At 51.2% G+C, this 27,981-nt stretch overlaps 2 protein-coding genes across 2 annotated transcripts in view; one reads left to right on the top strand and one right to left on the bottom strand.

Moving 5' to 3' along the window:
- Nucleotides 1–2,508, top strand: part of Slc12a7 (solute carrier family 12 member 7) — an 86,442-nt gene extending 83,934 nt beyond the window's left edge. The window contains exon 25 of the transcript XR_007592370.1: nt 860–2,508. The gene's annotated coding sequence lies outside the window, so the exon portion shown is untranslated. The remainder of the gene's footprint in view (nt 1–859) is intronic.
- Nkd2 (NKD inhibitor of WNT signaling pathway 2) lies at nt 2,034–27,572 on the bottom strand. The gene is made up of 10 exons (XM_050145561.1): nt 26,410–27,572; nt 26,264–26,299; nt 25,901–26,010; nt 8,452–8,512; nt 7,284–7,411; nt 6,671–6,766; nt 5,892–6,036; nt 5,228–5,312; nt 4,712–4,839; nt 2,034–3,517 (listed from the first exon to the last, which is right to left on the bottom strand). Exons 1-10 carry the CDS (start codon nt 26,432–26,434, stop codon nt 2,940–2,942), a joined length of 1,392 nt encoding a protein of 463 aa, XP_050001518.1. The 5' UTR covers nt 26,435–27,572; the 3' UTR covers nt 2,034–2,939.
- Between the last annotated feature and the right edge of the window lie 409 nt (nt 27,573–27,981).

The following is a 27,981-nucleotide window of genomic DNA, read 5'->3' as shown; positions in this document are numbered from 1 at the left end:
ACTGCAAGCTCAATACTGCCCATTGTAGGGACTCAACACAGAATTTGTCTAAGGATGAGAGCCCCAGAATCATCACAGTACAAGTGGAGCTATAATCTAAAAAATAAAATAGTAGAAGGGTGTTGTCATTGGGATACAGAACTGTGCACCCATGGGAATGGCATTAGGACTCCCCAAATTAAGTAGGGTTATTTTTGTGACCCAGGATGTATCTTGCTCCCTGGCATTCATCATGGCATTATCCATACCCAAGCATCCATGCAGAAGAACAGGAGGTTCTGACACGTGACAACATGCACAGACCTAGGAGACCCGTGTTAGAGACCAGCTGACACTCCACTGTCATAGACCAGGCTGTGCCGGTTCACACGGCGAAGGTGGATGCCAAAGCCAGCTGGGGATGACCAGGACTGCCTGCCTTCAGAACTTGTCTTGGTAGCAGGCAGCAGCAGAGTGTCTGTGAACCCTGGTCTGAGCCCTGGAGAGACAGAGCAGTCCTAGAGGTTTAAAGGATCATGGATCCTACATATGTCCGAATTTTCTAGGAAAAGGAAGTTAAGAGACCTTGATGTGTGAACAGAGTATATGGCCAGCTCAGGGCAGCAGAAACCCAGATCACATTGAGAAAGAGCATGTGACTAGAACCCAGAGTCAAAAGGTTTATCCTGAAAGTGATGGGGTGCCTGCTGAGAAAGGGGCTTCTTGGCAACACCTTTGTTGTTCCCTTGATGGTTTTTATTTGGGAATGTACAGATATCAGGATGTTCAGTTCTAAGAACACACAGCAACTTCAGCCTTCACTTAACACAACCCAGGCCTTTTTGTTTCCCTGACAATAGCCACCCTTTCCTGTCGCCAGGTGCCACCAACCCCCACGGAGACACCGTCCTGGTACCCGGCGCAGAGTAGACTAAATATCACACTGCGGTTTTACTTCTGGATGGTCATGGAGTCCCTGCGTCAACCCTGGCCAAGTTACTGCACCTCAGTAGACCCACCATCCCCAACTACATTTGCAGACACTAGTGACCTCATCCACAAGCAATCGGGGGTGGATGAGGGAGGCAGTCTCACTATGTATAGTTATCTAAACGAGCTGACTTTTGTTTTGGCTTTTCTTTTTTCATTTTGTTTACAAATGCTTTCCCATCTCTGTAAGCTTCATACATGTAGCCTACCCTCATACATGTAGCATAGCCTCATACATGTAGCCCAGCCTTGTACATGTAGCACTGCCACGGAGAACCCTGCTATCTAAGGCTTGGTCCTTAAGCTGGATGGAGTGGTATGGACTCCTCTGCTTAACATTCTCATAGTAGTGGGTGCTTGGCCTTTATCACGAGTTTATTAGGACTTCTACCTGCCCTGAATTTCTAAAACATAACGTTCTGACTTGCTTGGCAGGATCTCCCCACTTCTAGGTGTTCAGCTGAACCATGGCCCAAGGTGTCATTGGGATATCCTGTGTGATATCTCTCGGCCTGAATGCTGTATTCTGAGTAACCAGCTGGGTGGCCATGATGATTCCTGCTCAGTCCCTCTGCTGCGTGTGAGTGATGGAGCCGTACATGTGTACCATCTCCACATCCATGACGTAAGGGTGGCACACGCTAGTCTTTTGGTATTCAGGAGCATGTGTGTGATTTCTACCTGTGAAGTGACCAGCAGCAGTAGCCTTCTGAGGGCTCCTATGCATGTGAGACAGCTCACGGGAGACGTCACACTCAGATCTCCAGGAGTTCCATAGGGTTTAGTGTTTAAGGAGAGAGGATAAAGTGTTGCTTCTCAGCAGTCTGCATAAGCCGTGGCCATGGTGGATATGGTGCCAGTGTTCCTGTTAGCATGAGCTGAATTCTAGGTTTAGGGTTCTGATTTTCCTTAGACCAATCCAAATATATATCTTAGAAGAATTACTATGGAGTTGTGAACATCAACCAACATTAGCCAAGATGGTTCTACAGCACTCAGCCTTCATAACACGTACCTGTCATCTTCACCAGTAGCTACAAGGTATAGATAGACTGACCACAGCGCTCAGAAAAGTCTGTTTTAATACAAGGTATGGCATGTTACAGAATGCACTATTTCATATATGCTAAGAAGGCATAATGCCACCTGTACAAACTCAACGAGAGGTAAAAATTGCCTTTACAGGATCCTGTTCTGGTGGAGTCAAAAGACCATGGCTTGTTAAGGTTCCCACACCCTTGCAGCCCTCGTAGAAGGGACACTTAGGTGTCAGTTGGCTATGGTACAAGAATATGAGCACAGCCTAGGTGAGGGCCTCCAGCGTGGTAGCTGATCCTTCTCAACCTGTCTGTGTCTTCTCTGCATCTACCTGGGATGCTGGAAGCTCTGGAGACCAAGCCTTGTGCTGCCCGCTAAACATCACCCTGCCGCTCTGCTCACTCATGCCCCCTCCACATCTGCTGATACCCTGCCCTCTTTGTTTTCTTTGCTTGACATCATGTGGGAAACTAAGGTGCACTGAAGAACCACTTGGCAAGCCCAGCCTGCGGACTTTATAATGAATAAACCCCACAGAACGCTTCCATCTCCATTGGCTCCTGGCCTTGTGCCAGGAACAATGCAGGGCACCCAAAGGTCAAAGGGTACGAAGAGTGTCTAGGTGCAGTCTCTCGAACATCCCAGGAGCACGGTGTGCAGCAAAAGTAAGAGCTGATGCTTTTCTGTCCTCACATGCGGGCTGTCTGAATCACACAGGAGCACTTGTTACTGGGAGCCATCAGCTGCATCAAATGTGCTGGTATCCAAATGGCATGGAGATAGGAAGGCTTTGTCCATGAATATCCAGCCTGGTGCCATCTCGACATCTGCAGCTGGGTGTTGGGCCAGGGAATGCTGTACTCTCTTCTGGGCACATGCCAGTACCTGCTCTATGTCCCTGAGGGCATGTGGGCAGAGTACTTGTTTGGGTGCTAGGATGGGTGGAAGTGGTGGTGGTGGTGGTGGTGGTGGTGTTCATGGTGATGGTGGTGTTCATGCCTCTGGATCACAGGCACCATGTAGCCCTCGGGCCCCAGCATGGGAGGCAGGTCCCGAACCACTTCATGTTCCACCATGGTCGGCTGGCCATGTCCCTTGAGTGGCGAGTGGCCTTCTCTGCCCTTCTGACGGTACCGCTTGTGACCATAGGGCTGAGGTGGAGGCTGTGGTGGGGGCTGTGGAAGGTGGTGGCCATCCTGAGCACCCTGGGGCAGTGGGACAGCCTGTAGGCAATAGCTGAGTGTTTTCCCTGGCTTGCTGCTGCCTGTTGCCCCAAGAGGTTTTCCTGGACCCTTGGGTGACCTGAGGAACTGCTTCTCTTGCCCCTTGAGCCGGGGTTGTGCAGCCAGGACCCGGACAGCAGACTCATTAGTTGGTACGACATGGTCAGCCAGGACTTGGGACCTGCGGTGGTATACAGCATGGGCATCCGACTCCTGTGATCGGGACCTGCTTGGAATGTGTGTGGCCCTGCCATGATGATCTTGCCTGGCCTGCTCAGGTGGTGACCCTAAGGACAAGACACAGTGGTGGCCCAGAGTAAGGCTTGGGGCACAAGTCATACCTGCACTGTGGGTTTGCAACAGAAGTGACCTGCTAACTGGGTGGCCAGATGCCCCAAACTCAGTACCAGATCTATCTTACATTCCAGATGGGAGTCAGCCCCACATTAAGGATCCTGGATATCACTGTGTTACTCTTTAAAGAGGCTTGGCCACCCTGGCAACTTGCTGCCCAGTTCAGCTGGCCCTTTATTCCTGTTGTGGGTCCTATTAGTAGAGATTCTCTACTGGCATAGTCAGGGCTCTGTCTAGGACATGAGGGGACATCAGAAAGTTGTGTCCTATTAAGAAACACTCCAGTGAAGGACCAGAATTAATTCATTGATATGCCCCCCTTCCCTCTCTCCATAACACACCCAGAGGGAAAGAGGAGGAAGAGAGGAGAGAGAGAGAACAGACTTCCAGAATAACCTGGTTGCAGCTTCATGAAATACTTGACCCTTAAGGTTGGCCCTGCTCAGTGCCCTCAGTACAGGGGGGCCTACTTGTGGTCAAACTCCCCAGTAAACTCTTTGGATCCCCGTCTACCTCTTCAGATGCCCCTATCAGAGGACTGGAGCTCTAGAACTAAGCACACAGAGCCAGCCCCTCCCAGGTGAGGATCAGCTCCAACCAGGGACCTCTAGCCCAGGTTATCTGGAACAGATTGGAGGGACTTATCAGAGATACTGTCACAAGTGGACCCCAGAAATGCCTAGTGGGAATGGGTGCTAGTGGGGGACTTGCCAGGCTGCAGCTCATGAATCTAAAGGCTACAGGATGCACAGCATCAGAAAGGAACATTGAGTAGAGCAGTACAAGTGTCTACAGTACTGGCTGTCCGCCTCTTATACACAAGCTGGCAATCCTGGAAGGCTCCGGAGCTTTCCAATCCTGGAAAACTCCATTTTCCCTAAGCCAAGGCATGCCTCATATACACACACCTGGATGTTTAACCACCTTGCTTTCCAGGTCCCTGCCAGTGGCTGGAGGGTAAGTGTGAGTTCACATCTACGCAAAGGATGATGGGATGCCCAGGCGGGGTGTGGACACCTGAGACCCGGCACTGTTGGAATTCCAGAGCCTACCCCTGCCTGCCTGCACCTCTAGGGAGGAATCTACACCAAGAGGGCAGGTCCGAGGTGGGGTCCTCTAATACCTACCAGGACCAAACTTAGATGTGTAGTTCTCGATGCCTGCAAGGTCCAGGTAGTGGTTCCTGCGCTCTGTGTTCTCATCCACACAGTAGGGTACTCGTACAGAGCAGGGCTGGGCATCAGCATTGGGCTTCCTGTGTGGAGTAGAGAGGACAGGCCTGAGCTTCAGACGTGTGGCAGGAGTGCCTGTGGAGGTGGATGGTTGTCTAGGAGAGGAAGTGGGGACTTTGACTAGTGCCCACGTCTAAAGAAGGCAGAAGGGAAGCCGTTGGGTTATATATGTTGTCCAGAGAATTAAGGTTCACAGCTCATTATGGCAGCCTACCAGGACCCAGGATCCCCCCCAGGCACCTCACTGGGGCCACAATGGCCCCTGCTTGCTTCCTTTTGCATAGCATGGTGCTCAACCTCACCCAGGTATATCACCCTTCACAGCACACAGTGCCTACCTATTTCCCCACGCTTCCTGACAGGAACCCCGGGGAGGCCTGCAGGATGCAACCACCTGACCCCACACTTCACCTGCTGTAGGTAGACAGCCTTCTATCAGCCGCTCGGGGGTCCTCTGTGAGCTCACTCTCTGTTCTGCCACGAGTGGACTCCCGGTCTAAAAGAAAGGTGTTCTTTTTGCCTCACAGTGCATCCATTTGCTCATGCCCTACGTACCTGCTGATCCTTGCTTTGACTCAGACATCCTTCTGCCTGTCCTTCACCCACTCATTCTCCATGTCGTATGAATCCGTCCATCCACTCATTCTGTTTTATTGTCATATTTTATGACACGCAGTCACGCCATGACCAATGCTGGCCTTGAACATTTAACCCTGTTGCACCCCAAGTGCTTGGGATGGAGGTCTACACTACTCTGCCCTTTGTTAATGAATTACTTTTCTTGCTCATCCATCCACTCACTGAGCACACAGTTTTGTCCACTGCCAGGTACCAGGTCCTGCTTGGAACATTGTGGAAACAAAATTTTTGAGTGAAAGCAGTTAGGGGACATGAACAAGGCTGATATCCAGGGGTCAGTGGTGGAGAGGTAAGTGCTCCGGGGAAGAGCAAGTGTGAAGCATAAATCAGGTGGTTGGTTGTAGGAGCAGCCCACCCTGTACAGGCCTGTCTGAGGGGCAGTGCTCATAGAGACAGTGACATCTGAACAGGAAGGCTCCTGGCATAGACCCCTCACCTTGGCCAGTAGGACATTCCTTCCTCTTGCTGGAGGGCTCAGGGCTGACAGTTAGCTTCACTCGCAGGGTCTTGCTGCTGCCCGAGGAATGATTGACAGAGGTGTCAACAACCTCATAGATGGTGTGCATCAAGCTGGACATGTCCTGGGACCAACATGACAGATTTCAAGAGACCTTCTTTACTAAGCAAGCATGTATTCACCACCTAGCTACAGCAGGCACCTTGGGTCCACTTACTCTCCATCAGAGACTGCCTTACCTTATGCCCAGAATTGCCCCCAAGATGTCATGCCTGGCTTAAAGGTAGCCCTGCTCTCTGTCTCTAAAGCCATATCTTTTACATTCCAAAATTAGGTAAACAAGCAAGTAAGCTTTCCAGCATGAATGTCACATCCAGATGCTTCCTCTGTCTCTCCTGGACACAGCTCAATGGAGCAGGGACACTCCAAGAACTCAGGCTGCCCTGTGAAGGGTTGTTCACCAAGGCTTGGTCTAGGGACATCACAGCTATAGAGAAAGGCCATGCTGGACTTGATAAGGAGATGTGTAGACTTCAGAGAAAAGAGATACCAGCTAGGAGAGGCTATAAAAGTGGGTCTCCTATCCGCTTCCCCTTCTATCTCAGGAAAGTTCTAGTCTTTTCCTCCCAAGACTCATTCTGTCTCTCTGACAACTCAGACATCTGTCTACTGAACCAGACTGGTTCTGCATCTCAAGAGGCCGCACCCTGACCTGAGCCCTCATCTTATGGGTGGTTTGATGCATGTGGGCACACTACCTCTCTGGTGACTTTCCCACTGTTGTCAAAGTCGTACAGTGTGAATGTCCACTCCTGGCGGTTGTCTTCTTCCACAGAGACATCACACTGGAGGGCCTGTAGGTGGTACACCGGGATAGGAAACTAGGAAGCCAGCTGTGGGTCTTCCTAGTTTCCAGCCAGGACAAAGAAGCTGAAGGGCAGTTGGCTTGCAACCCTCAACCCCTGTCCTTGCCCAGCTCCACCCCCCACCCCAGTGATGTACTAACTATGCCTTATGACTCCATTTCTCCCTGGTGGTATCTGTCCCTGTGCATACAGATACAGAGGACCACTTTTGAGTAAGAGGAATTAGAACCAAGTGTTCTTGCTCCCTTGCCTGTGGGGTAGGAGATCCCACTGTTATTCCCCGTCCAGTAGTGCTGGATGCCATGACATATGGAGACCCATCTGCCCAGCATGGCCAGGTCCACAGCAATACCATGCAGCCCACCAGAGCGGCACATTTTAGTCCTGCTTTAAGGTCTCAGGGAGGCTAAGGAGACCCCAGGGCTGGAATGTCCATGGTCCCCATTTAGGGCCATCACTATTCATCCTGGCTCCTAGAGACCCCTTCTGTAGGGAGAGGACTTACATCAATGTTCAAGTGCTTCTTGTTGACTCTTAACGGGCCCTCATGGGTGGCTGCCTTCTCCCCATCATCCATGCTGAAGAGCTGGCCCTGGCCCTCATGGCCCTCAGACTTCTCAGGGGGCAGCACAACTAAGGGAACAAGAGGAGGTGAGGCAGAGGCTTCTTCCATGTGAGTAGCATGAGGTCAGGGGAAATGGGTTGACTTTATCTGCTCTCTTCTGTTCTGCAAGGCCCTGAGCTAAGGATGCTCTTGTAGAATAGGAAAGTAGAGAGAGGCCTCACCTGGGTTAGCCTCAACCTGGTAAGCCCTTGCTGCACATGTATCCCATAGTGGCCCCCAGTGAGCAATCTGTCTCCTCTAGGCTAACACTAAAGATGGGGTAGCAGAAGGATCTTCAAGATTGTAAGAGTGATCTCCAATGCAGAGTCCACACCAGACTTTTCTCCCCATTCTCGTGGTCATTTTCCAACACCTTCAATTCGGAACCCACTTATAAGGACACGTGGGCTATCTGATGGCCAAGTGGTCTTGTCTCCCCTGACTCCCTGTATGCTAGTTTCCCATAGTCCTGGGTCTCAAGCTGTTTGCTCAGGAGAGAGGCCCAGGGCCATCAGTCAGGTGTCTGTCCAGGTTTGAGCTAAGAGGATACAGGGCTTGACTTTTAGCAGGCAGATCTGGGAGCCCCTCTGGGCTTCAGCTGCTGTCTGAAGGTGGGTCTGTGGGCGGGTCCTTTGCACCTACTAGCAGACTGGACGAACTTACCACATTTCTGTGTGGGGTGACTCTACCAAAGATGCACACATGATAGTGACTCAGATGGGGTTCGTATGACCATAAGGCTCAGCAGAGGAAGACAAGTCACAAGTGGCATGTTTAGTTAATACAGTGTGGAGTGGCGGACAAGTCCTAATCATGTTAGCTCAGAATTCAAGAGCACCATCCCATGAAGCCCAGCCTCCCTGTTCAGTCCTAAAACTACAAACACTAAGTGAACAAGTGTGTGGGGATACTGTGGTTCAACATTTTGCTGCTTCCACTGATCCGAGATTCCTGCCTGGTAGAGTAGGAACCAACTGATCCTGGCTCTTGTATGCCAGTATTGAGGGTTCTGTGGTGTGAGCCCTAAGGTCAGGGTGAAGTCTGGAGCATTTGCTATAGTTGGATTCACCTTCTAGAGAGCCTGTGTCCTCCCAGAAAGGCCCCTCCTTGGGATCCCCATTGGGCAGCTCCTGCAAAAGAACAGGGCAACATGACCATGAGGCTCAGTCAAGGAAGACAACAGATTGGAGCTCTTGAGGCTGAGACCTGAATAGACGCCAGCATCAGACCTGGGAAGTCCTCTCAATCTGTAGGCCCCCATACACCATCCCAGCTTCATACAACAGAACATACAAGGACCATGTGCTGGAGTCTTTTCCAGAACTGAGCCTCATTGTCTGCGAGCAAAGCCCACTTTCCAAAGTGAGACTTGGGACCTCCCTGTAGCTCAGCCCTAACATAGCCAGCTCCCAAATATAAGGCTTGAGACCAAGAACCCTACCTGGCATTAACACTGCCCCTATGGTACACCCATGGAATCAACTCAGGATGGCATTCACTGGAGCTGCAGAGGGGCCACTGTCTCCTCCAGTCCTGGACTGAGGAGCAAGGTTGGCTGCCAAGAAACTCCCTTGGCCCACAGCAGATCTCAAGACCAGTTATGGAAAAATGGGAAGGACTTCAAACACATCCAAGCGATGTTTAAGCCAAGAAAACTGCAGAACAAAAGCTCACATGGTTCTTGTAAATAATCCACAGAAGCAAAGGCTACAAGAAAGGAAATATAAAATGTTCCATGGAAGCCATCTGTAATCAAAGGACCCTTCGTGGTGGGGGAACTCGCAGCCCCCAGCCCCGCTCTCAGGGCCCCCAGGAGCATTTCCCACCAGTTTCCTGGCATTTATGTTTGACTCCAGGTGGCTTCAAAGCTTTGAGAGGCCTCAAGTAGATGGAAAGCTGAGCTAAGACCCATCCAATCAGCCAGATGACAATGTCCCTAGGGGTAACATGGGCCAAAGGATGCTTTTGGTTTGTAGCTGGAAGCAGAAGAAAGACAAGGTTCCCCAATTTTATGAAAACTGAGTATTCCAGGTACAGTTTTGCACATTCTTACTCTGTCAGTGACCACAGGAACCAAGAAATACCTCTCACCCTATTCCTCACTGTGGCAAATGTGGGATGCCTGGCAGGCTGCCTAGCACCACCTTGTGGGTTCTGCAGGACACAGGTCTCAAACTGGCAGAGCATATGTAAAAACCTGATGCCTTGTGATGGAGTGGGGAGAGCATTCTGCCTCTAGTAGCAAACGACAATAGCCATGAAAAGGCCCAAGCCTGAGTAAACAGGCTGACTGTGGTGCAGAATGTGTGGAAGAGGAATACCAGAAACGCTCAGGTGCGAGGGCCAGAAATGGGAGAACAGCTGTATTCTGGGTACCAGCTATGCGAGGTTGGTGAGGACAAACCCAGTGCTGGGCTCCTGAACCCCAGAGTGCAGCAGGGGGAAGAGGGAGGAGCTCCTCCCTAGGTTTTTTTTTTTTTTGGGGGGCTGTGCAACTGATTTTGGGAAACACAGCATTTCAGGGGCCCTCATGACAGGAGATCAAAATGGTCAAGGGTGAATGACTAGGACCAGGAAGTAGAGAAGACCCTGCTCATATCTGCATCTCATAAATACCTCAATCATCTCTCTCTGGACCTCCCAACTCATGGGAACCATTAGGGAGAGGCTCCCTATATAGCTTATTCTTAGGATGTCATTTAGGGGATTACACTGGAGATCGTCTTAATGGGAAAACATAATTATTAAAAAGTCCCCTTTCTAGCTGTGTGTGGTAGCATTCACCCGTAATCCCACCACTTGGGAGACAGAGACAGAGGCAGAGGTTCTCTGAGTTTGAGGCCAGCATGCCCTACTTAGCAAGTCTCAGGACAGCCGGGAGTACCTTCTTAAAAAGGTGTAGGCATCCTCATTCATTCACTGACCGAATAGCCACAGACTCAAGGCTCAGAAGATCTGATTTTACTGAAGTGCAAGGAGTTTTACAGTGCACAGTGCCATGTCCTTCTGAGACTGGAGACCCAAGCCTAGAGGGACTAGGGCCAGTTCACCCCATGTGACATAAGATGAAATCATAGCAACTTGTAAAGCTTTAGTTCCAGCTCTCTGTGAGGCAGAGAATCTAAGGACATGGACCTCCCAGACTCAGCTTTATCCTGGACAGATCCAGGGTCCTCTGTCTGACTACAAATCCCGGGGTTGTAGATTACTGCTGGAAAAATGCAGTTATGCAGGGAAACCCAAGCTGGCTGATGCCAGGGAGAGGGTTGGAGACTCGAGCCACCGTTAAATGATGGGGGCAAGGGCAGGTGGAGCAAACGCCAAGATGGGCATCTCCTGATCACCTGCACCTGCTTCCAGGACGGGCCTATAAAGTGGTACAAGTGAGAGAGAGGATCCCCAAGATTCTCAGTCCCTTCCCCCATGGAACTCCAGGGCCATTCGCTCTTGGTCACAGCTTGAATCCTTCAACAGATAAATCTCATCTGAGAAATAGGTGGGTACAGCACCCCAAGGTAGAGATACAGCTGAAGGCTAGAGCCTAGGGTTACTAGTCTCTGATTTACTATAACAGCATACCATTCTTTATCCTGTGTGTCAGGCTGGAACCACTAGCTTTCATGAATACCTTCCATTTATTTTAAAAAAAATTTTGAGTGCCAGGCTGTGGAGCTTTGCATGGACTTTAAAAGTACAGGTAGATGGAGAAACAAGGAGATTGAATTTAGAGAGCTGGGATGGGTCTAGTGGAAGACAGCTTGCGTGGGATGCACCGCTCTAGGTACAAAGCCCAGCACAGCAAGGAAAAGAAAAAATAAGATACAAGAAAAAAGATCCTACACAAATTCTAGGCTGGTCTCCTGGGACATTCCTGAGGCTACAATAATAGGACAGGGCTGCTATAATTGACTAAGGCCACACCGTGTGGGCAGGGCCACTGCAGCAGGCTGTCAGCATACACCAAACCCCAGAACATAGAGGATTTTAAGCACTAGCCCAGGGGTGGCTGCAGAGGCCCTGGATCAAAGAAGAAAATGAATGTTTGTGGGGTAATTCTGGCCTCTGCCTGGTGATTTAAGTCAAATCTGTCCTGCCTACATAGAAATGCCCTTTAATCTGAGCTGCTTTAGTTAAATAGAAGAGCCAAGGGCTTTAATTACATCATATAAAACCTGTGCCGGGCCATTGGCCAGAAATGGAGCCCCCTCCCCAATACAGCCAAGTCAGAGGCAGACAATACCCACCCCTGTTGTGAGGAGTCTGGGGACCTGAGAATGACATTCACTTCGGTTCCTCTTCCAGACCCTCCTTGCTTTGGCCTCTGAAGCCATTCCTCTCAGGTCCAGTGTTACATCTCTTTAAACTCTAGTTGCTAGACACCGATGTCTGGCCCTGTCCAGGTCAGTATGGACCCCAAATACCTGATGAAACTCCAGTTTAGCATTCTGCACATCTCTTCAGTGTCTGACCCAGTACCCACTCTATCCCAGGCCCTGCTGGCTGCCCTTAAAACATCACCATCTTATGCTCCAGTCTCTGATGGGTGCTCTCCTAGCCACTGGAGACCAGTGAGGTGATGGTGGGGCCCATGGCACAGTGGGAACATGGCCCATAAATAAGGTGGAAAGCATCTATGTTGTGTTCGGGATTAACTTGCCCTGATGGCTACATTAATAGTCCACATCCTACAAAAACCTGTTTATTCACACCCAAAATGAGGGGCTCACAGTTCTCCACAACCCTGCCTTGTTCCATCATCCCAATTCAGGAGGTAAGAGGCCCAGGGCTGGTTCAGGTCACAAGTCTATAAGCATTCCCTATAATTGCCGCTTGGTGGCAGCAGCGAGTGGGGGACGTTTTCAAACAAACCCAGAGTCCTAGTTCCCTAAGTCAGCACACAGCAGAATCAGATGGTGGCACACACCTGTCCTTGAAAGAGGGTCATGCTCCTGGATCATATCACCTACTAGAACCTGCAGGGCCTCAGTGTCTTCCAAATGCCCACTCTGAGGCAGCTCTGAGAATAAGTACAGAGCAGATGGGCCTCGGGATAACTGTGTGCTGGCTTCTCACTGCCCGAAGTGTCCCCCAGACTCGGACACACGAGAACACTGTCTTCACCTGGGCCTCGTGCGAGGGTCAGGTGAGTGTAGCTGTCAGTCACCAATCACCTGACTCTTCAGGGTATACCACTGGGCTGCTGGAGGCAAACTGGCACCAAGAGATAAGGTTTCTTTAAACCTGTCTCAGAGTTTCTAGAAACCAAGCTTCTCCATATCATCCTCTTTCCAGAAGAGAGAAGGGGCAACTGCTAGACGTCTGGGCTCCCAAAGCAGATGTGTGAAAGCCAGACATGCTGGTGGACACATGCAGGTTCTTTCAAAGAGGCCAGAACTCTCCTTAGGCTCCTCTATAGGATTCCTTTTTAATGGGTTGTTAAGAAAGGGCCTCTGTGGGCTGGACAGTATCTAACTGCTGGCCTTCCTGTCTCCACTTCCCAAGTGCTGGAATTAGAGGCATGCATCACCACACCCAGCTTCTGAGAATTTTCTTTCTCTAGGGGGCAAATATTTGCTCCTGTCTAGAAAACTATCTGGGTGACTAGTCCAAGAGATAAGACCACATCTTCCTTCCTGAAGCCAGGTCAGAAGAATCCGGGCTCAGGTAGAGCAATAAGTCATGCCTCTAGTGGAGGGATGGACAGTGACAGCTCCTATAGAATCCTATTCTCTGTGACTAAGTCCACATCTCCGCTTGGCCCACAACCCTTATGCTTGTGGAAGCACTGGCCCCACCTATCAGTTTCAAGGTTGATGTTGTGTGCCCCCTCAAACAGAGACTAGGATGAATGGCCAGACCTTGCCAAATGTCTTAGAGATGGGGTGAGGTTGTGGGGAGGGACAGGTGAGAGACAGATAGTCAGATTAAAAAAAAAAAAATACAGAGGCAAAACCAGGCAGGGTCGGGGAGAGAAACAAGTGGGGATTTAGTGGTACTCGAGAGGAGACAGAAGGTGAGGCCACTGTACAGAGCTGTGCCCAACAGGACAGCTGGCACCACAGGGCCTCTGTGAAGGGTGTGTGGTCTAGAACACATGGTTGCCAAGTACTAGGATAGGTTTTTATTTGTTCACTCCAAAATTAGCTCCTGACCATCATTAACCTAGTTCCTGGCAGACCCCTGCAGCCATTCTACCCAGCCACAGAACTCTCCAGCAACATGACAGAGGCCACCAGGATGACCTTTGGGTGTGGCATTCCTACAGCATTTGGGAAAGTTTGCAGTGTCAGTCCTGGTCACTCTAAGACTGGTGCTGGGGGTGAGCCCAGGCTAGAATCATCTGCTGGTGGGAAGACAACTGTAGGACTTATGTGAGAGTCACGCCATGTCTGTGGGGGTCAAGGGGTGGAGGAGTACGTGACAGCAGCCAGTAGGACCCCAAGTGTATGCTGTAAGCACCTGAAGGCCTTCAGGAGAGCCAAGGGAACCAGAAGAACACCTGGGCTCCTGCTTGGAGGCCACTTGGGGGATTAATGTGGGCATCCCTCAGGCATCTGGAGTTCAGGGCATCACCCATGGGTCAGCCCTGAAGGACACGACTGAAGCCAGGGTCGTCACAGTGCCAGAGCCAGCAGGGTCAAGAGGGAAATGAAGGAAGAGGCTGCAGGGGGGAGGTACCAGTGGAGTAAAGAGTAGGGAGAAGCAGGAGACAGGAGAGGGGAAAGTAGGCTGTAGACACCCTTAGAGCCGGGAAGCTGTGGACCCCGGGTGACGATGGCTTTGAAAGTCCTCAAATGCAGGGACCTTGTTCCTCAAATAGGTTTCCAGGTGTGGCATCTAGCCCTAGGCTCTGAGGAACAGTGTTTTCTTAGGAAAAGGTGAGGAGGCCACTCTGCCTGCCGCCAGGGGCTGGAATTTCACTTCCAGGTGCCAGCCCGCTCGTCTGTCTGGAAACGCTTGGCCAGCTTTGAAGTCCCGTCTCAGTTTCAGCAGCTAAACAGTTTCAGATGTGACAATCTAGTTTTATGGGCTTAATAATTCCGACACATGTGCAGTAGGGGCCCAGCAGTTCCTGCGGTGCCTGGCGGTCCCCTGCAGGGGCTGAGGGCCATGAGGTCCTGAGTGCCTGAATCCAAAACAAGATGTCTAAGGACAATGACTCCAAAGCCACCACAGGAAGGGAACACAGCAAGTGCATTTTAGCATCTTGCTTTCTTCTAAGATCTGCAGTGTGTTTTTGCTCTACACATTTTTTTAATTGGGGGGATTGGACCATTTTCATCAGGAATTTTATGATAACCAAAACCTGGAATTATAAAAGATGGGTAGCTGGGAGAGTAACGGTTTCCTAAAACACACACTCATCCTTCACACCAGTATTTTGCCCTCCACCATTTTCTGTCCAGGCCAGAAAATACAAATATTTCCGTCATCCTCTTCCTCCTGTTCCTACCAGCGTCCTATCATTTCCATCATTTGACTAATAATAGAAAACATAGCATGGGCCACATTCCCAATACCCACTCACCCCAAAATACACTGACCCCAAAAATGGTCCCCTAAAAGGATCCACATTCACTGCAGGATTTGATCAGCCATAGTGTCCTGTGGGGAGCTGACCATCTACTGTCCACAAGCACCAAGGAGCACAGCCCATGGCTAGCTCTCAGGATATATTAGACAGGCAGAAGAGGGTGCCTGAGTCACTGAATGAACGCATTACAAGGATGCACCCTGGCCACTTGTAGGAGGAAGGTCATACTCAATAAGGGGTCAGCAGCTTCCTTTTAAAGTCTGGTGGCTAAGACTATCCCTCACTCAGAGAAGGATTCAGGTGACTTGTATCATGCACATTAACCCACACATGTGGGAAAGCAGAGTGCTACTAGCCCCAGGCCTCAGCAAAGAGAGGAGACTCCACATCCTTCCCAAGAATCCATTGCAAACCAAGGCATCCACAGAAACAGAGGGCCCACCTTGAAGCAAAGTGCTTTCTATACACACATTAAATGTATACACGCATGTGTGTATGAAGCCTGTGTATATTCATGTCTGTACTCACTACATGTACACCCTCTTTCACACTCACATTCTCTCACACACACACTCCCCCTTTCTCCTCTCCCCCCTCTTACACACAGACACACATACACACACACACTCAATCTCTCTCACACTCTCCTCTCACACCATATACTCTCTCCCCCCTCACACACATACACACAACAGACACTCATGCACTCTCCCCCCTCTCTCAGTCTCTCTCTCCACTCTCTCTCACACACACTCACACACACATACTTTCTCAGACACATTCTCTCTGTCTCTCTCACACACACACTCTTACTCTCCCCCTTTCCGTCCTCTCTCCTCTCTCACACTCTCTCCCCTCTCCCTCTTTTCTCTCCCTCTCTCATACACAAACACTCCCCGTTTCTCCTCTCCCCCCTCTCACACACAGACACACATACACTCACACTCTCTCCCCCTCCTCACACACAGTCTCTCTCTCACACACACTCTTCCCCTCTCTCTCTTCTCCCCCCTCACACACACAACAGACACTCATACACTCTCTCCCCTCTCTCTCACACACAGTCTCTCTCTCCACTCTCACACACATTCACACACTCATACACACACTTTCTCACACACCCTCTCCTCTCTCTCACACACACTCTTACTCTCCTCTCACACACACTCTCTCCCACACACACACACACTCGCCCAGAGAATTAATTAACGTCAGCCATGCTCACTACTTCCCCGTTTGATCTTAGACATTGACACTGCCGTTGCTTTAGTCCTCGGTGTTCTGTGGTCGCTTTGCTCTACACCCTGATGATCTTTCTTCAGTTATGCTTGAAACCACAGCCGTCTTTCAACAAGGATGGCCAGCCCTCTCTGATGGTGACCACTTGCGGGCCACAGAGGTTGCAGAATCACAAAACAGAACCCAAAACTCAGCTCCCTCTGCCTCTGCTTAGATGAAATGGCCTCCGCTCATTTTTAACACAGACCCCACACAGCTTCCGCTATCTAGACTGCTACTCAGGAAACCCACTGGACATCTTTGTTTCTTTTCATTCCTATTAAAGCTTTATGTTTCTCATTTCAAAGGCAGATTAATTCCAAAGCTGGAAGAGAACACGCCTGAACCCTAAGTTACTGTTTTTGTTTTACTCTGGAAGGTACTGTGTGATGTGGTGTTCTTACCAGAGATAAGCAGGCTAAAAACCGGCGCCAGGCTCCTGGGGAGCTCACAACTCAGAAAAAGCAATAAATGGTGTTCATTTTTGTTAAGTGCTCTCTGTGGAAATGTACCCTCACTGGCTCGGCTGCCTGGCTGGGCTGTGGAGATCAAAGGGGGTCTCAGAGCTACGCTATCTGGCAGCAGCTGCATGAAGGCCTTAAAGGGACAAAGGCCAAACCTAGATCCTCCAAACCTGCCCTGAGGAAATTTAGTGGGGTCCCTATGACAAGCTTACATGGTCGCCTCCTAGTTAATAGTCTGTTTCAGAAATTGGTACCGGCTCCAGGCAGCTGAAGGCTGCGCAGCTGCAGGGAGAGGTGGAAGGAAGTCCAGGTTTATCCAGACACAGAAGAGTAGACAGCCTGGACACAGCAGGGGCTTCCTAGGATATGAATCAGGTCCAAAGGGTCTGGCCAAGCATAGTCTGGCTGCTAGAGCTGGAGGTGGCCAGCGAGAGGTGAGAGCTCTGGCTTAGTTTCTTCATCCACCAAGGCTCTGGTCCCCTGCAGCATGGGCAGAAATATGGTACCCACCGTTCCCCTAACTGCTTCCTGAGGAGCCCCAACATACAAACAGGTGCCTGTCTTCCTGTTTTGTGCTAACCCCTGTCCTATACCCTATGCATCACAAGCGAAAGGAACCCTGAGATGAAGTGCAAAGAACCTTCTTTCCTGCTTCCCCTCCCCACAGATGAGCTGATGCCCTTTCTGTCAGGATATGAATATGCCAAGCCAATGGCCAGTTCCTGCTGCCTTGCTATGCCTGGAAGGGATGGGGTACCATTTCAGTGGTCTTCCCACAGACGGCATGCATGACGCTTTTATCCCCTAACATCATTAGATGCCATTGGTTCCTCATGCCAATCATGCCCAGCCACAACTGACACCATCAAGCTACTGCTCAAAACACAGCCAGGGGTCCAAGGATAAAGTGCCAATAGGCTCTTTTCTCAGAGTCAACACCAGCTGAAACAAGTCTGAAGTAAAGACAGGGTTATACCACCTCCCTGCTCCATAGCCATGGAGTGGGTCCCAGAATCCCCATAAATCCAGCAGTGGCGGGGGGGAGTGTCATTGCTCCCCTAGAGCTTCCAGTACCCTTCTAGCTGTAATGCCTGTCACAGACACTAAGTAGCCTCCTAGAGCCTCAGAAAGGTTGGTACACACATCTTTGTTTACTGCAGCTCCTAGGAGGTAGGTGTAACTAGTTCTCTGTATATACTTCCCCTCCTCCTGGAATTTGCACTGTTTACTCCTGCCTTGGGGCTTCTGCACTGGCAGGGCCCCTGTGACTCTGGACAGCCACCCTTTGTCAAGGCTACCTCCCTCTGATGTCCCCTCACCATCCTGTCCTGCATCCTCTGAACCATCCAGAAACCCGTATCTCGAGCTCCTCCTTCAGCCTAGTAATGGCTGAGGTATTGATCAGGGAAGTAACCTCGGGACAGGATAGCAGCTCATGGGTGGGAGGTAGGAGTCAGGAGACTCACACAGGTTAGGTCCAGACTCCAGAACTCACTACAGTGTGATTCAGTGAACTGCCTAACTCTGCTGTGTCTTAGTTGCTTCCTTCCAAAAGAGGTCTTGGGGTAGGAACTGAGTGGTCCTAAGGATAAGCTCTGGCATGTGGGGTCTGTAGTCAGCTGAACACCCCTCTCCTGATTCCTAAGACCGTTCTTCTTTGACCATTCATCTCTTCAGATGCCCCCTGATGTGGCTTCTCTCACCTGCTTGGAATACTTTTTGCTTTTACCCCCAAACACTTCCTTACCATGTCCCTATCTCCCCTGAAGTCCACGCAGATCAGGCTGCTAGAAGGTGACCACTGCAGCCGGTATTCTGTTGACAGTGTGTTGTGCCGACTTTCTAGGCCTCATGCTGGGCCATGTTTACCCTCTGCGGCCTCACATCAGCATTTTAGACTCTGCATTTCACTCAAGCTCTACTTGGCTTCACCTTCTTCCACTGCTTGCTTCACCAGTGATCCTTGTAGCCTTCTGGAACCCACTCTTCCCTATGACACAACTGTGAGCAACACACACACGTGCACACGCACACACGCGTGCGCACACACACACTTTCCAAGGAATTTGTCAAAGCAAGTGTAAGTGTGCTTCCCTTTTCCCCCACTGATCTTTCTCAAAATACAATGTCATCTTCAGATTAAAAGTAGCTCTCCCCAACCCCAGGAAAATGGCTCTAGGACTCCCAGCAAAGGTGAGGCTGGCCTAGAGTTGGCGCAAGCAGAAGGCAGCTCCAGCCTAGTAGGTCACTATAGGAGCCCGAGGGCTAATCCTGCCAGTCAACAAGAGAGAGCAGCAAGCTGGAGCCCCAGGGAACACCTATACAGGGAATGATAAGGACAGGCCAAGTCCAGGGACACCCTACTCATCTGGGAGACTCATGGGCTTGACATCCTGAACTGGGTGAGATATATAGGGGGCTCTGAGCACCCCCAGGAGGGCAAGAACCAGAGTTGCATAGAGCTTAGAGACCCAATTCCAGTATAGTTGAGGAGCCCAGTCAGCTATGGGTCAGGGGACACTTGAGCAGGGTATGAAGTCAGCAGTTTTGGGTGAGCAGTCAGGACTTCCCTACCAAGAGCACTAACAGGACAGGAAGGACAGGAGAGCACACTGACAGAGTGAAAAGGTAGTGGAAGGGTCTTTCCAGGCCATCTGTACTCAGTCTCTCTGGGAGAACACTGGAGGTTTCTCAAGTGAGGGCTTTGTGCTAGGTCCCTGAGTTGGGAAGGAAAAGGTACCTATTTTTCCAGGTTGGCTATTTCATGCAGGTTCTTCCTCAGAGGCAGAATGAGGTCAGGCTTTCACTTCAAGGAGATACAAATATCTCATTTCCCTTCAGTGTACACACCAACTCTGGAACTTCACATTACAGGTATAAAAGATGGTAGGAGGCCCTGCCAGCCCCCTCCCCCGCCCGCAACAATGGCTAGCGGTACCTACCATTCTGGGGACAAGCAGCAGGAAGGGCTGTGCTTCCCAGCACACAGAACATCCTTCACAGGGCTCTAGATACCAATCCACCAGGATGCCTGATGATATGTTAAAATAATCTCCGTTTGAATTTATGTATTAAAATATTACATGCTTTTTAGCTTCTCTGATTTCAGGGCTCACAACTAGCTATGGTTAACTGAGAAGATTCTGCAGAACAAAAGTAAAACAAATCCTTCTGGCTGCAGGGCTTCCCTGCCATCAGTACATTCCAGCTGTGCGTGGCAAACAGGATCGAACAGACCCAATTTGTTCAATGTTGGCATGAAGGGCTGCCAGCCGGATGCTGCCAAATCTCCCATCAATGCGAAGAAAGCTGATTACAGCACACACCAGCCCGGCAGGGGGGCGCAGCCTGCTGTGAGGCAGGTTGGGGGGCACTGAGGGCTTTTGATCACTAACAGGCTTAGCTTATCTGTCAGTAGCAGCTCCAGCGAGCCAGTCAGTCTTGCCCAAGCCAGTGCTGTGTTTCCGCCCAGGATGGCCAGAGTATCTAACAGGCCACAGATGTAGCTGGTGAGGTAGCCAGCACATGGGATAATTATTCTCACCTGTCACAGGCCTGGGGCAGTAGCCAGGCCATGTTCTAGGCCAGGTTTCAATGTTACCCCTCCAATCTCAGTTAATAAAACAGGATAGAGCCCAAGGATCAGCCTCCAAAGGGTAGTCCAAGAGGAGCCCACAAGCTGTGACCTGTGCTGGATGCTCACAGTGGACAGAGGACATTCGTGTTTGACAGCCCAATATAACCATAGAAAGCCAACGGAGCAAAGGACGGGGAAGGGGGTGGGGGCTGGGAGGATAACCTTTCCATATACCACCTCAAGTATGAGAAGCCTAATTTAAGTCACATGATCCAATGACCCTGTAGCCAGCCCAGAGCCCCATGTTTCTCCTGAAGCTATGGCCACCTGGGCCCCACCTACCTCTACTTGCTAGCATGTCTCCCAACTATTTGACAGGTCAAACACATGGACAGTGCCCCAGCGGGCACAGACAGTTCTGTGCAGCATGAGGGCTTATCCCATCCTCTTTCTCACATAACCCAGGACAGATTCTGGGGACCTGCCCTACCTGGGTGCTCTCTGACCACAAAACTCACAAGACACAGAACTGATTTCTCAGAAGTGCTTGGGTTGGAGGGATAGGGACCTCTTGGGTCAGACCCTATCTCTTGTAAGAAGAAAAGCCCACCAGGAGGCTAAAAAGAGAAGACAGACACAGCAGTAACACTCAGCACACCCTTCCAGGTACAAGTGTCCTGACGTGCTTCCCTGTTTGTCAAGGGCTCAGGCGAGCAGAGCTCCTGTGTGGATGAGCTGAATGGTTCAGTGCTGCCCACACTAAGAGCAACCACAGCAGCTCCATCCAATGCTAACCTCAGTCTCAGTAATACAGCAAATATCCAGGGGTTATACAAACGAGCTTTCTCCATGAACAACTCTTTCCTGTGACCCACGGTTCTGTAGGACTTCTCCACCAGCCAGTCAGGAACAGCAACCTTCATGAGCTGCTGTGGGTCAGCTTCCCCACAGTCCCCTGGGGTGACACAAGCCTGTCCTCAACCACAGACTTTCTGATACAGGCAACATTCCGGGAGCTCCTCTCGCCTGTAGGAAGAACAGGTCTATGTCCACAGGGTTCAGCTTTCCTAAGAGCAAGGCTTCCTACCTTCCTACAGGTGGTTAGCACTGACTCCCTGGGACTAGTCTGGAAGAAGCTCTGGATAGCTTCTGCCAAGCTCTAATATCCCATTATAGACCCTTACATCCTGAGATGATGAGAAGTATGTGAAGTCAAGGCCACAGAAAACAAGCTAAGCTGAGCTTCAGGACATGTGGAAGAGGCCACGAGACATGGCCACACGGCTAAGTCACAGCATTGTGGGTAGAGACAGTTTCCTGCCTCCTGGCCATAGCAGGAAAAAGAGTCATGTTTTAGTAAGCTGTGGCATTTGGAGCTCCCAATGTTCACTCTGACCAGGATTTTCAATGACCTCTGTGCAGAAGACCAGTGGGTACCCCTGACCTCATTACTGAGGCTTGGGAGTGAGACATGGTTCCTGTCTACTTCTTGCTTATCAAGAAACAGAAACTACAAATCCCTGCCCCCAGACTACAGAGCAAGTCGGGCTGTACCTGGTGCTGGGAAGCATCTGGGTCTTGATATGTAGCCTGCATATCAAGCTCTTGACAAGCTGTAGCCCCTGGGAAGTTGTCCAGCCTGTTCCTACATGCGATGTTGGACCACAGTTCTAGGAGAGTGCCCATGAGGCCAGGCCATTTCCCTGTATGTGGCTAGAGCCATGGTTCCTAGTTATACCACCCCTACTGGCCTTACCCAGCTTACCTCAGACCCCTCCCCTCCTCACCAGGGCTTCAGGTTGATCAGGACTTCTGGTCAAGAGCGTTAATCTCCCATCGACTATCTCAATGAGGAATAATTACCAGTTAATACTTCTAGGAAGTCAAAATTTTAGCTCCTCCAGCAGCTGTGATTTGAAGCTGTTTTAGAAACCTAGACATGACAAGCTACCCAGATACAACCCTCAGTCCCAGCTGTCTATGAACCACCCCCGCCAGTCTAGGTGGCAGTCTGGGGCAAAATGCCCCACATTCTTAGATCCTTGGCCCAGGCACTTTATATGACGCTCCTCGGATGCAGAGGTGGGCACATCCACATCTGTACACATCTGCTCCCTCTGTGCCTGGCAGGGAGCACTCGAATCCCATGGGAACACGGCTCCAACGACCAATGCACACAGAGGGATTCCCCACTGTAGACATCAGGAATCTGCCCCTCCAGCCTTTGTGGCCTCACATGGTCACGGTCCCAGGGCTCCTGTCATAAGACGGCAGAGTGCTGGCCAATGAGCAAAAGCAGAGCCCAAGTATGCACTTTCAGTGGCAGAGTGCATCACAGCAGCCCCAGAGCCTCCCACAAGTACCAGACTGGGTCAGACACTGAGTGCATGGCATTTGCCTACTTCTTGAGGCCTTAACCCCTGAGATGACTCCAACACTTTCTGCAACACAGGAACATCCCACTGGCCTGTGCCTCCCTTCCCTTCTCTGTTTAGCGTGGGAAGTAAACTTCAGCCATGTGCCTGAAACATTATTCCAAGCTCCCTCAGGTTGGGTCCGCAGCCCAGTTTTGTCTCCCCTCTCTCAGAGGCATTTCGGACAAGGTTTCCCGGGGCCTCTGATAGATCATTCTAATCCCCTTGGGTAAGAACCACTTGTCACAGATTATGTGGGGGTCAGTGAGACACCTGCAACTTCGGAAGCAGGGAAGAGGCGGGGATTCAATGCCCCTTGACCATTTGATCTTGGGGAGCCTCAGTGCTCCTTGAGATTTTCCCAGGATTGTCCTTGGTGTTCCTGCATCAAAGTGGGCCCTGGGTCACTATGCACTTCTCTGCCAACTTCTCAAGAGTCAGACTTGGGTCCCAAAAGCCAGACTCAGGGCACAGAGAGAACGAGGGGTAACAGTGATGTGCTGTGATGATTGACAGCCCGGCTACCCTCTTCCACCCTGGCACCTCCAGGGCCTCCCTTCCAGCTGTTCTGTGGGTAGTCCAGGGAAATACTGCTTCCTCTTGGGGGCTCTGAAGCTTAGCAGGTGAGGATCCCATCACCTCCCTGGAGCTCCATATCTTCCCTGCAGATGGCTTACAGTCCGTGTGTCATGTTTCTATGTCGACTGGGAATAGGAAAGGATCTAGGCTGTGACAAAAACATGAGGAGTTTCTCAAAGGCTAACATCTCCCTTTCACTAGCAGAAGGAGGTAAGCTTTCAGATGAGGTGGCTCCCGGTCCAGGTCAGGGGATGGCCTGGCTACCCCTGCCATAGCAGGACCAGGAGAGCTAAAAGGTTTAGGTCCTCCAGTTGACTCCAGAGAATTCTAGATAGGTAGAAGGAATCAGGATAGGTGGGCAAGCTTTTCCGTTCTGATGAACCTGTAGACAAGGTGATAATGAGGGTTGAGGGTTTTTGTTTTGTTTTGTTTTGTTTTGTTTTAACTAGAAGCCAAAGCTTGCACAGCGAATTCAGCCCTGGTCTAGAGTTCAGCCCCCAAAGGCACCACAGGGTCTCACACTGCTCACTCCCATATTTTCCAAGGTTATCTCCTTCTGAAAGGTATGATACGTCAGCACACAGAGAATGGTGGGATAGATGTGGGTAGAGGTAGTGAGTCACACTGTGAAGTTCAAGTTTGCGCAAGATGACCACACACAGCCCTCCACAGGCTAAGCACCCTTGTCCTTTCCTCTTACAACTATAGACAGCTGTGGAATGTCCATGGACACGGCTCTCATGGCCTCCTGAACTCATACAAGCAGATCCCTCAGAATCCAAGTTAAAACTCTACCACTAGAGTGAGCAGAATGCTCCTTCCTCGGGCTAATGGAAATCCGTGTTTAATTCACAACAGAAAACAGGGACTCTTGTCTTCTGTGCAATTTCCTGTCAGCTTTAGGGGGAGCTGGAGAAATTAAATATAGTCTGGTGGAACAGTGCACACATAAGGAAATTATCCTAAGCGGAGCCCCATGGATGACAACTCATCTACGCTGAGAAAAGCCACCAGCCAATGCTCCCTGAACGACAGCCCCATCAGTCCTGCCTCAAAGCCTGTGACCACAGTAGTTCTGACGTCACACGCTTCTCTCTAAACCATCACTTGGTTATTGCTAATAAACCCGTGCTCCTCCTTTTAGATTGCCCCCAGGCAAGGAGCCACATAGGTGCTGCCACACTGCAGAGCTTCTGGAAATAGCAAGGATGGCCACTCACTCAGGGCAGGACATGGTACCCAAATTGTCTTAGATGTACATAGATGCACAGACCACTGCAGCTCAGTAACAGAGTCAAACGCAAAAGAGCAGATGAGAACCCAGACGAGGAGATACAAGTCCCCCAAAGGTCTGTTGCAAGCCTCTGCAAGCCTCTGGGAGTTCATGGTGTGGAAGCTGTGCAGTGATCAGGGCTGGTCTCTTCAAGGTATAGCTCCTGGGAGGACACTAAGTTGGGCAGAACAGTGGACACTGTAAAAAGAAGGATTTGAGAAAGGACACAGACCCAACTCTAACTGTCCCCATTGAACCTTCCAGACAGAAGACACGAGGTGAGGATAGAGTACCTCCCAGACCTGGGAAAGGGCTGCTTAGTACAGCCCAAGCTGCCAGGCACCAGCACAGCAATGTGGCTTCAAGAATTCCTGAGTCCAGCCGGGCGGTGGTGGCGCACGCCTTTAATCCCAGCACTCGGGAGGCAGAGGCAGGCGGATCTCTGTGAGTTCGAGACCAGCCTGGTCTACAGAGCTAGTTCCAGGACAGGCTCCAAAGCCACAAAGAAACCCTGAAGAATTCCTGAGTCCAGTGAGGGTAATGACTGGGCTAGAGCCTCAACTCCAGGTACGACCTGGCCAGGGGCCACAGCTAGATAAGGAAGACCAGGAAACACAGCATTGTTGACTGTAGATACTTAAGTCAGTCCTGCTGAGACTCTGCTCTTCCCACCTTAGAAAGGCCTTATCATGAAAGAAGAACAAAGCAAAGAGGAAACAATGCAAGCCAGAACACGCGCCCGCACGCGCACACACACACACACACACACACAAAATCCAAGATCGCGGCTTCACTTTAGTAATTCCACAGCTACACCAGAAGCACCTGCACTCTCCAGAAAAGATGCTCTGGCCCTCAAACTCCAGAGACACACACTTCCTCGTCAGCTAAATTGTGCCCCTTTCTGAACACCACTGCTCTCAAGTGGGGATTCCAAGGGTATGCTTTCCCATGACATGAACAAGAGTCCCAGGTTCCCAGTGAGAACCAAGAAGTTCAGAGACATCAGCTGGCCACCAAGAACTCCTCAGCAAATGTAAGTGGTAATAAGATACACCTGGGCATCACCTTGGACGCCTCAAGCCTGGAATACTAATATCATAGTCCCAGCTGATCCCAATCTCTGCCTCATAGCCTCTTCACCAGCTCCTCCTGACCGAGAAGTGGAGCCATCAATCCACCCCTAACTTAGGGCGTGGGGATTCCAGTACCTCCACGCTGTCCCCCTCTGAGATACTATGCCAGATGCTGGGAAGGGACGGGCTATCCTGGCTCAGGCCAGCCATCTGAGTCATGGTTTCTGTATCTCCCGGTGATAAAAAGGAACAGCTAGGGCACTTCTCCCAGTCCTGGGAGACCCGCGGTTGCGCGCGACCCCGCCCACCACCCGGTCACTTACCTGCTTGTCCCGTGCGCGATGTTCCACGCCGCCGCTGCCTCCTGCGCGCCGTTCGGTCTCTTCCGCGCCTTTGCGACCACTCGCATACGCGGACACCACGAAGCTGTCCCCTGTGGCCCGCCCACAGACGCGTGGGAAACACGGCACCCACGGAGAAGGAAGGAGACCGTAAGCCCCGCGGGGTGCGCTTCTGCCAAGTCCGCCTCGAGGCGCCCACCCCGTCCCCAGAACCCCGGGACCATGCTCTCCCGCAGACCTATGGCGTGTCCCACCCGAGGGCGCGAGGCAAGGCGCGCCCCAAGCTTGGAGCTCTGCGCATCCGGCCCGGGGGCCGCCTCGCGCCCTGGCTGCGCCGGGGCTTACCTTCGGGGCTCTCTCTCCGCTTGCAGGCTGCTGCAGCTGCGGCGCGGCCGAAGGACGCGGGGAAGAGGGAAGGGACAGTGAGTGGCGGAGGCCCCCGCACCCTCCTCCATCGCCACCCTCCCCACCCGCTCTGGCCCGCACCTCACCGTGCTTGGACTGAAATTTCCCCATGTCGCCGCCGGGCCTGGACCTCCGGCCGCGCTCTCAGGTGCACGTCCGAGGTTCAGAGCCCGGGGCGGGTGGGTAGTGCGCGGAGAGCGACTCGTGAAGCCTGGATCCCGGACGGGGCAGTCGGACGAGGCTTGGCCGGGCAGCGGCCGGACTCACTCTGAGAGCGCGCGCCCGCGACGGGGCTTTAACAGCAGCTCGCGCAGCGCCCCCCGCGGCCGCGGCCCAGAACGCACTGGACCCCTGTGCTTTGGGACTTTACTAGGCGGTTGGGAACCAAAGCGACTACACTCTACCGTGTTACACATAACCAAGAAGACACACAGAGGGTACCTATGAGGATAGACAGGGCCTGCAGTGGACTCCGAGTTTCTGATTGTCTGAGGTTTCTTGCGGGAGACACCCTCCACCCCTTTCCAAATGTTGGTCTTGAGATACCAAATTAAAGAGGTTCGTGAGTGTTAGAGTCCTCCTTTGGAAGGGAGAACCCAGGAGTCATTTAGGTCTTAGAAATGCTTCTTACTTTGGCTGGAAAGGGGATAGACCCAGGCTCTGCGAAGGGCGGGCAGAGATAGACCACAGGAAGGTACCTGGAAGAAAGGGAGAGCAGGTAGGACCAAACTGTCCTGGTCTGCTGGACTGGATCCTTTTCCCTTCCTTCCCGAATGTCTGCCTAGCTCTGGCTTCTTTCAATTCCACATTGATGAAGGAGCAGCTGGGCCCATCAGCTTGAACTGGCTTTGCACGCTCCTCTTTGACTTTGACTGGGGCAGGGTCCTTGCTAGTCCTTAGTTGGTTCACCTGGCTCTAATCAGCCCCTCCCTGACTGGCTAAACTCTGAAACCTGTCTGTATCTCCTCCTGCAGCTTCTCTCTTGGAGGGGATCACCCACTCTTGTTCTTTGGCCTGCTTAACTTCAGAGATACCTTTCTCCCTTCTTTCTTGAGCCCCAGCTTGTTCTGATGATACTTCTCTGGTTCCCTACAGAGCCCTGTCTTCTTTAACACAATGGCTTCAAGAACAAATGCATCATTTTCTCTGTATGCCATGCCTGGTACACAGCCTCTGTTCTTTTCAGCTTTCTTGAGATGTTCACATCCCCGACCACTCTCCCACTCAAGATCCAGTGGCCATTAGTCTGTTCATAGGTGTGACAGCACAGTCTAGAACGTCTGACTTCTAGAGTAATTTATCTTTAGCACCTACTTCCTCCAAAGAACCCCATTCCCAGGAAACAATAAGCCCCCTTTCCCCCTTTCTCTGTGTATTTTCCTATTCTGGAATTTCCTACAAATTGACTCATTTGATGTGTAATCTTTTTATGTCCTTCCTCTCTCTCTCTCTCCCTTTCTCTCTCTCTCTCCCTTTCTCTCTCTCTCTCTCACACACACACACTCTCTCTCTCTCTCTCTCTCTCTCTCTCTCTCTCTCTCTCTCTCTNCCCTTTCTCTCTCTCTCTCTCACACACACACACTCTCTCTCTCTCTCTCTCTCTCTCTCTCTCTCTCTCTCTCTCTCTCTTTGTCTCTCTCTCTCCTACAGGATCTGTA

This window comes from Alexandromys fortis, unplaced genomic scaffold (assembly GCF_014885135.2).
Source record: "Alexandromys fortis isolate MF-2015 unplaced genomic scaffold, M_Fortis_MF-2015_v1.1 scaffold_50, whole genome shotgun sequence".
Taxonomy (NCBI): domain Eukaryota; kingdom Metazoa; phylum Chordata; class Mammalia; order Rodentia; family Cricetidae; genus Alexandromys; species Alexandromys fortis.
Note: the sequence above shows the minus strand (reverse complement) of the source record. Positions and strands in the feature narration are given on the sequence as shown.

Bases quoted from the DNA above. Each gene is read 5' to 3' on its own strand.
- Nkd2 (XM_050145561.1), bottom strand. From the start codon at position 26,434: ATGGGGAAATTTCAGTCCAAGCACG. The intron at 8,513-25,900 runs GTAAGTGACCGG...GTTCTTTTGCAG, and splicing joins ATCGCGCACGGGACAAGCAG to GAGCTGCCCAATGGGGATCC. The intron at 3,518-4,711 runs GTAGGTATTAGA...TCTTGTCCTTAG, and splicing joins CACATCTAAGTTTGGTCCTG to GGTCACCACCTGAGCAGGCC.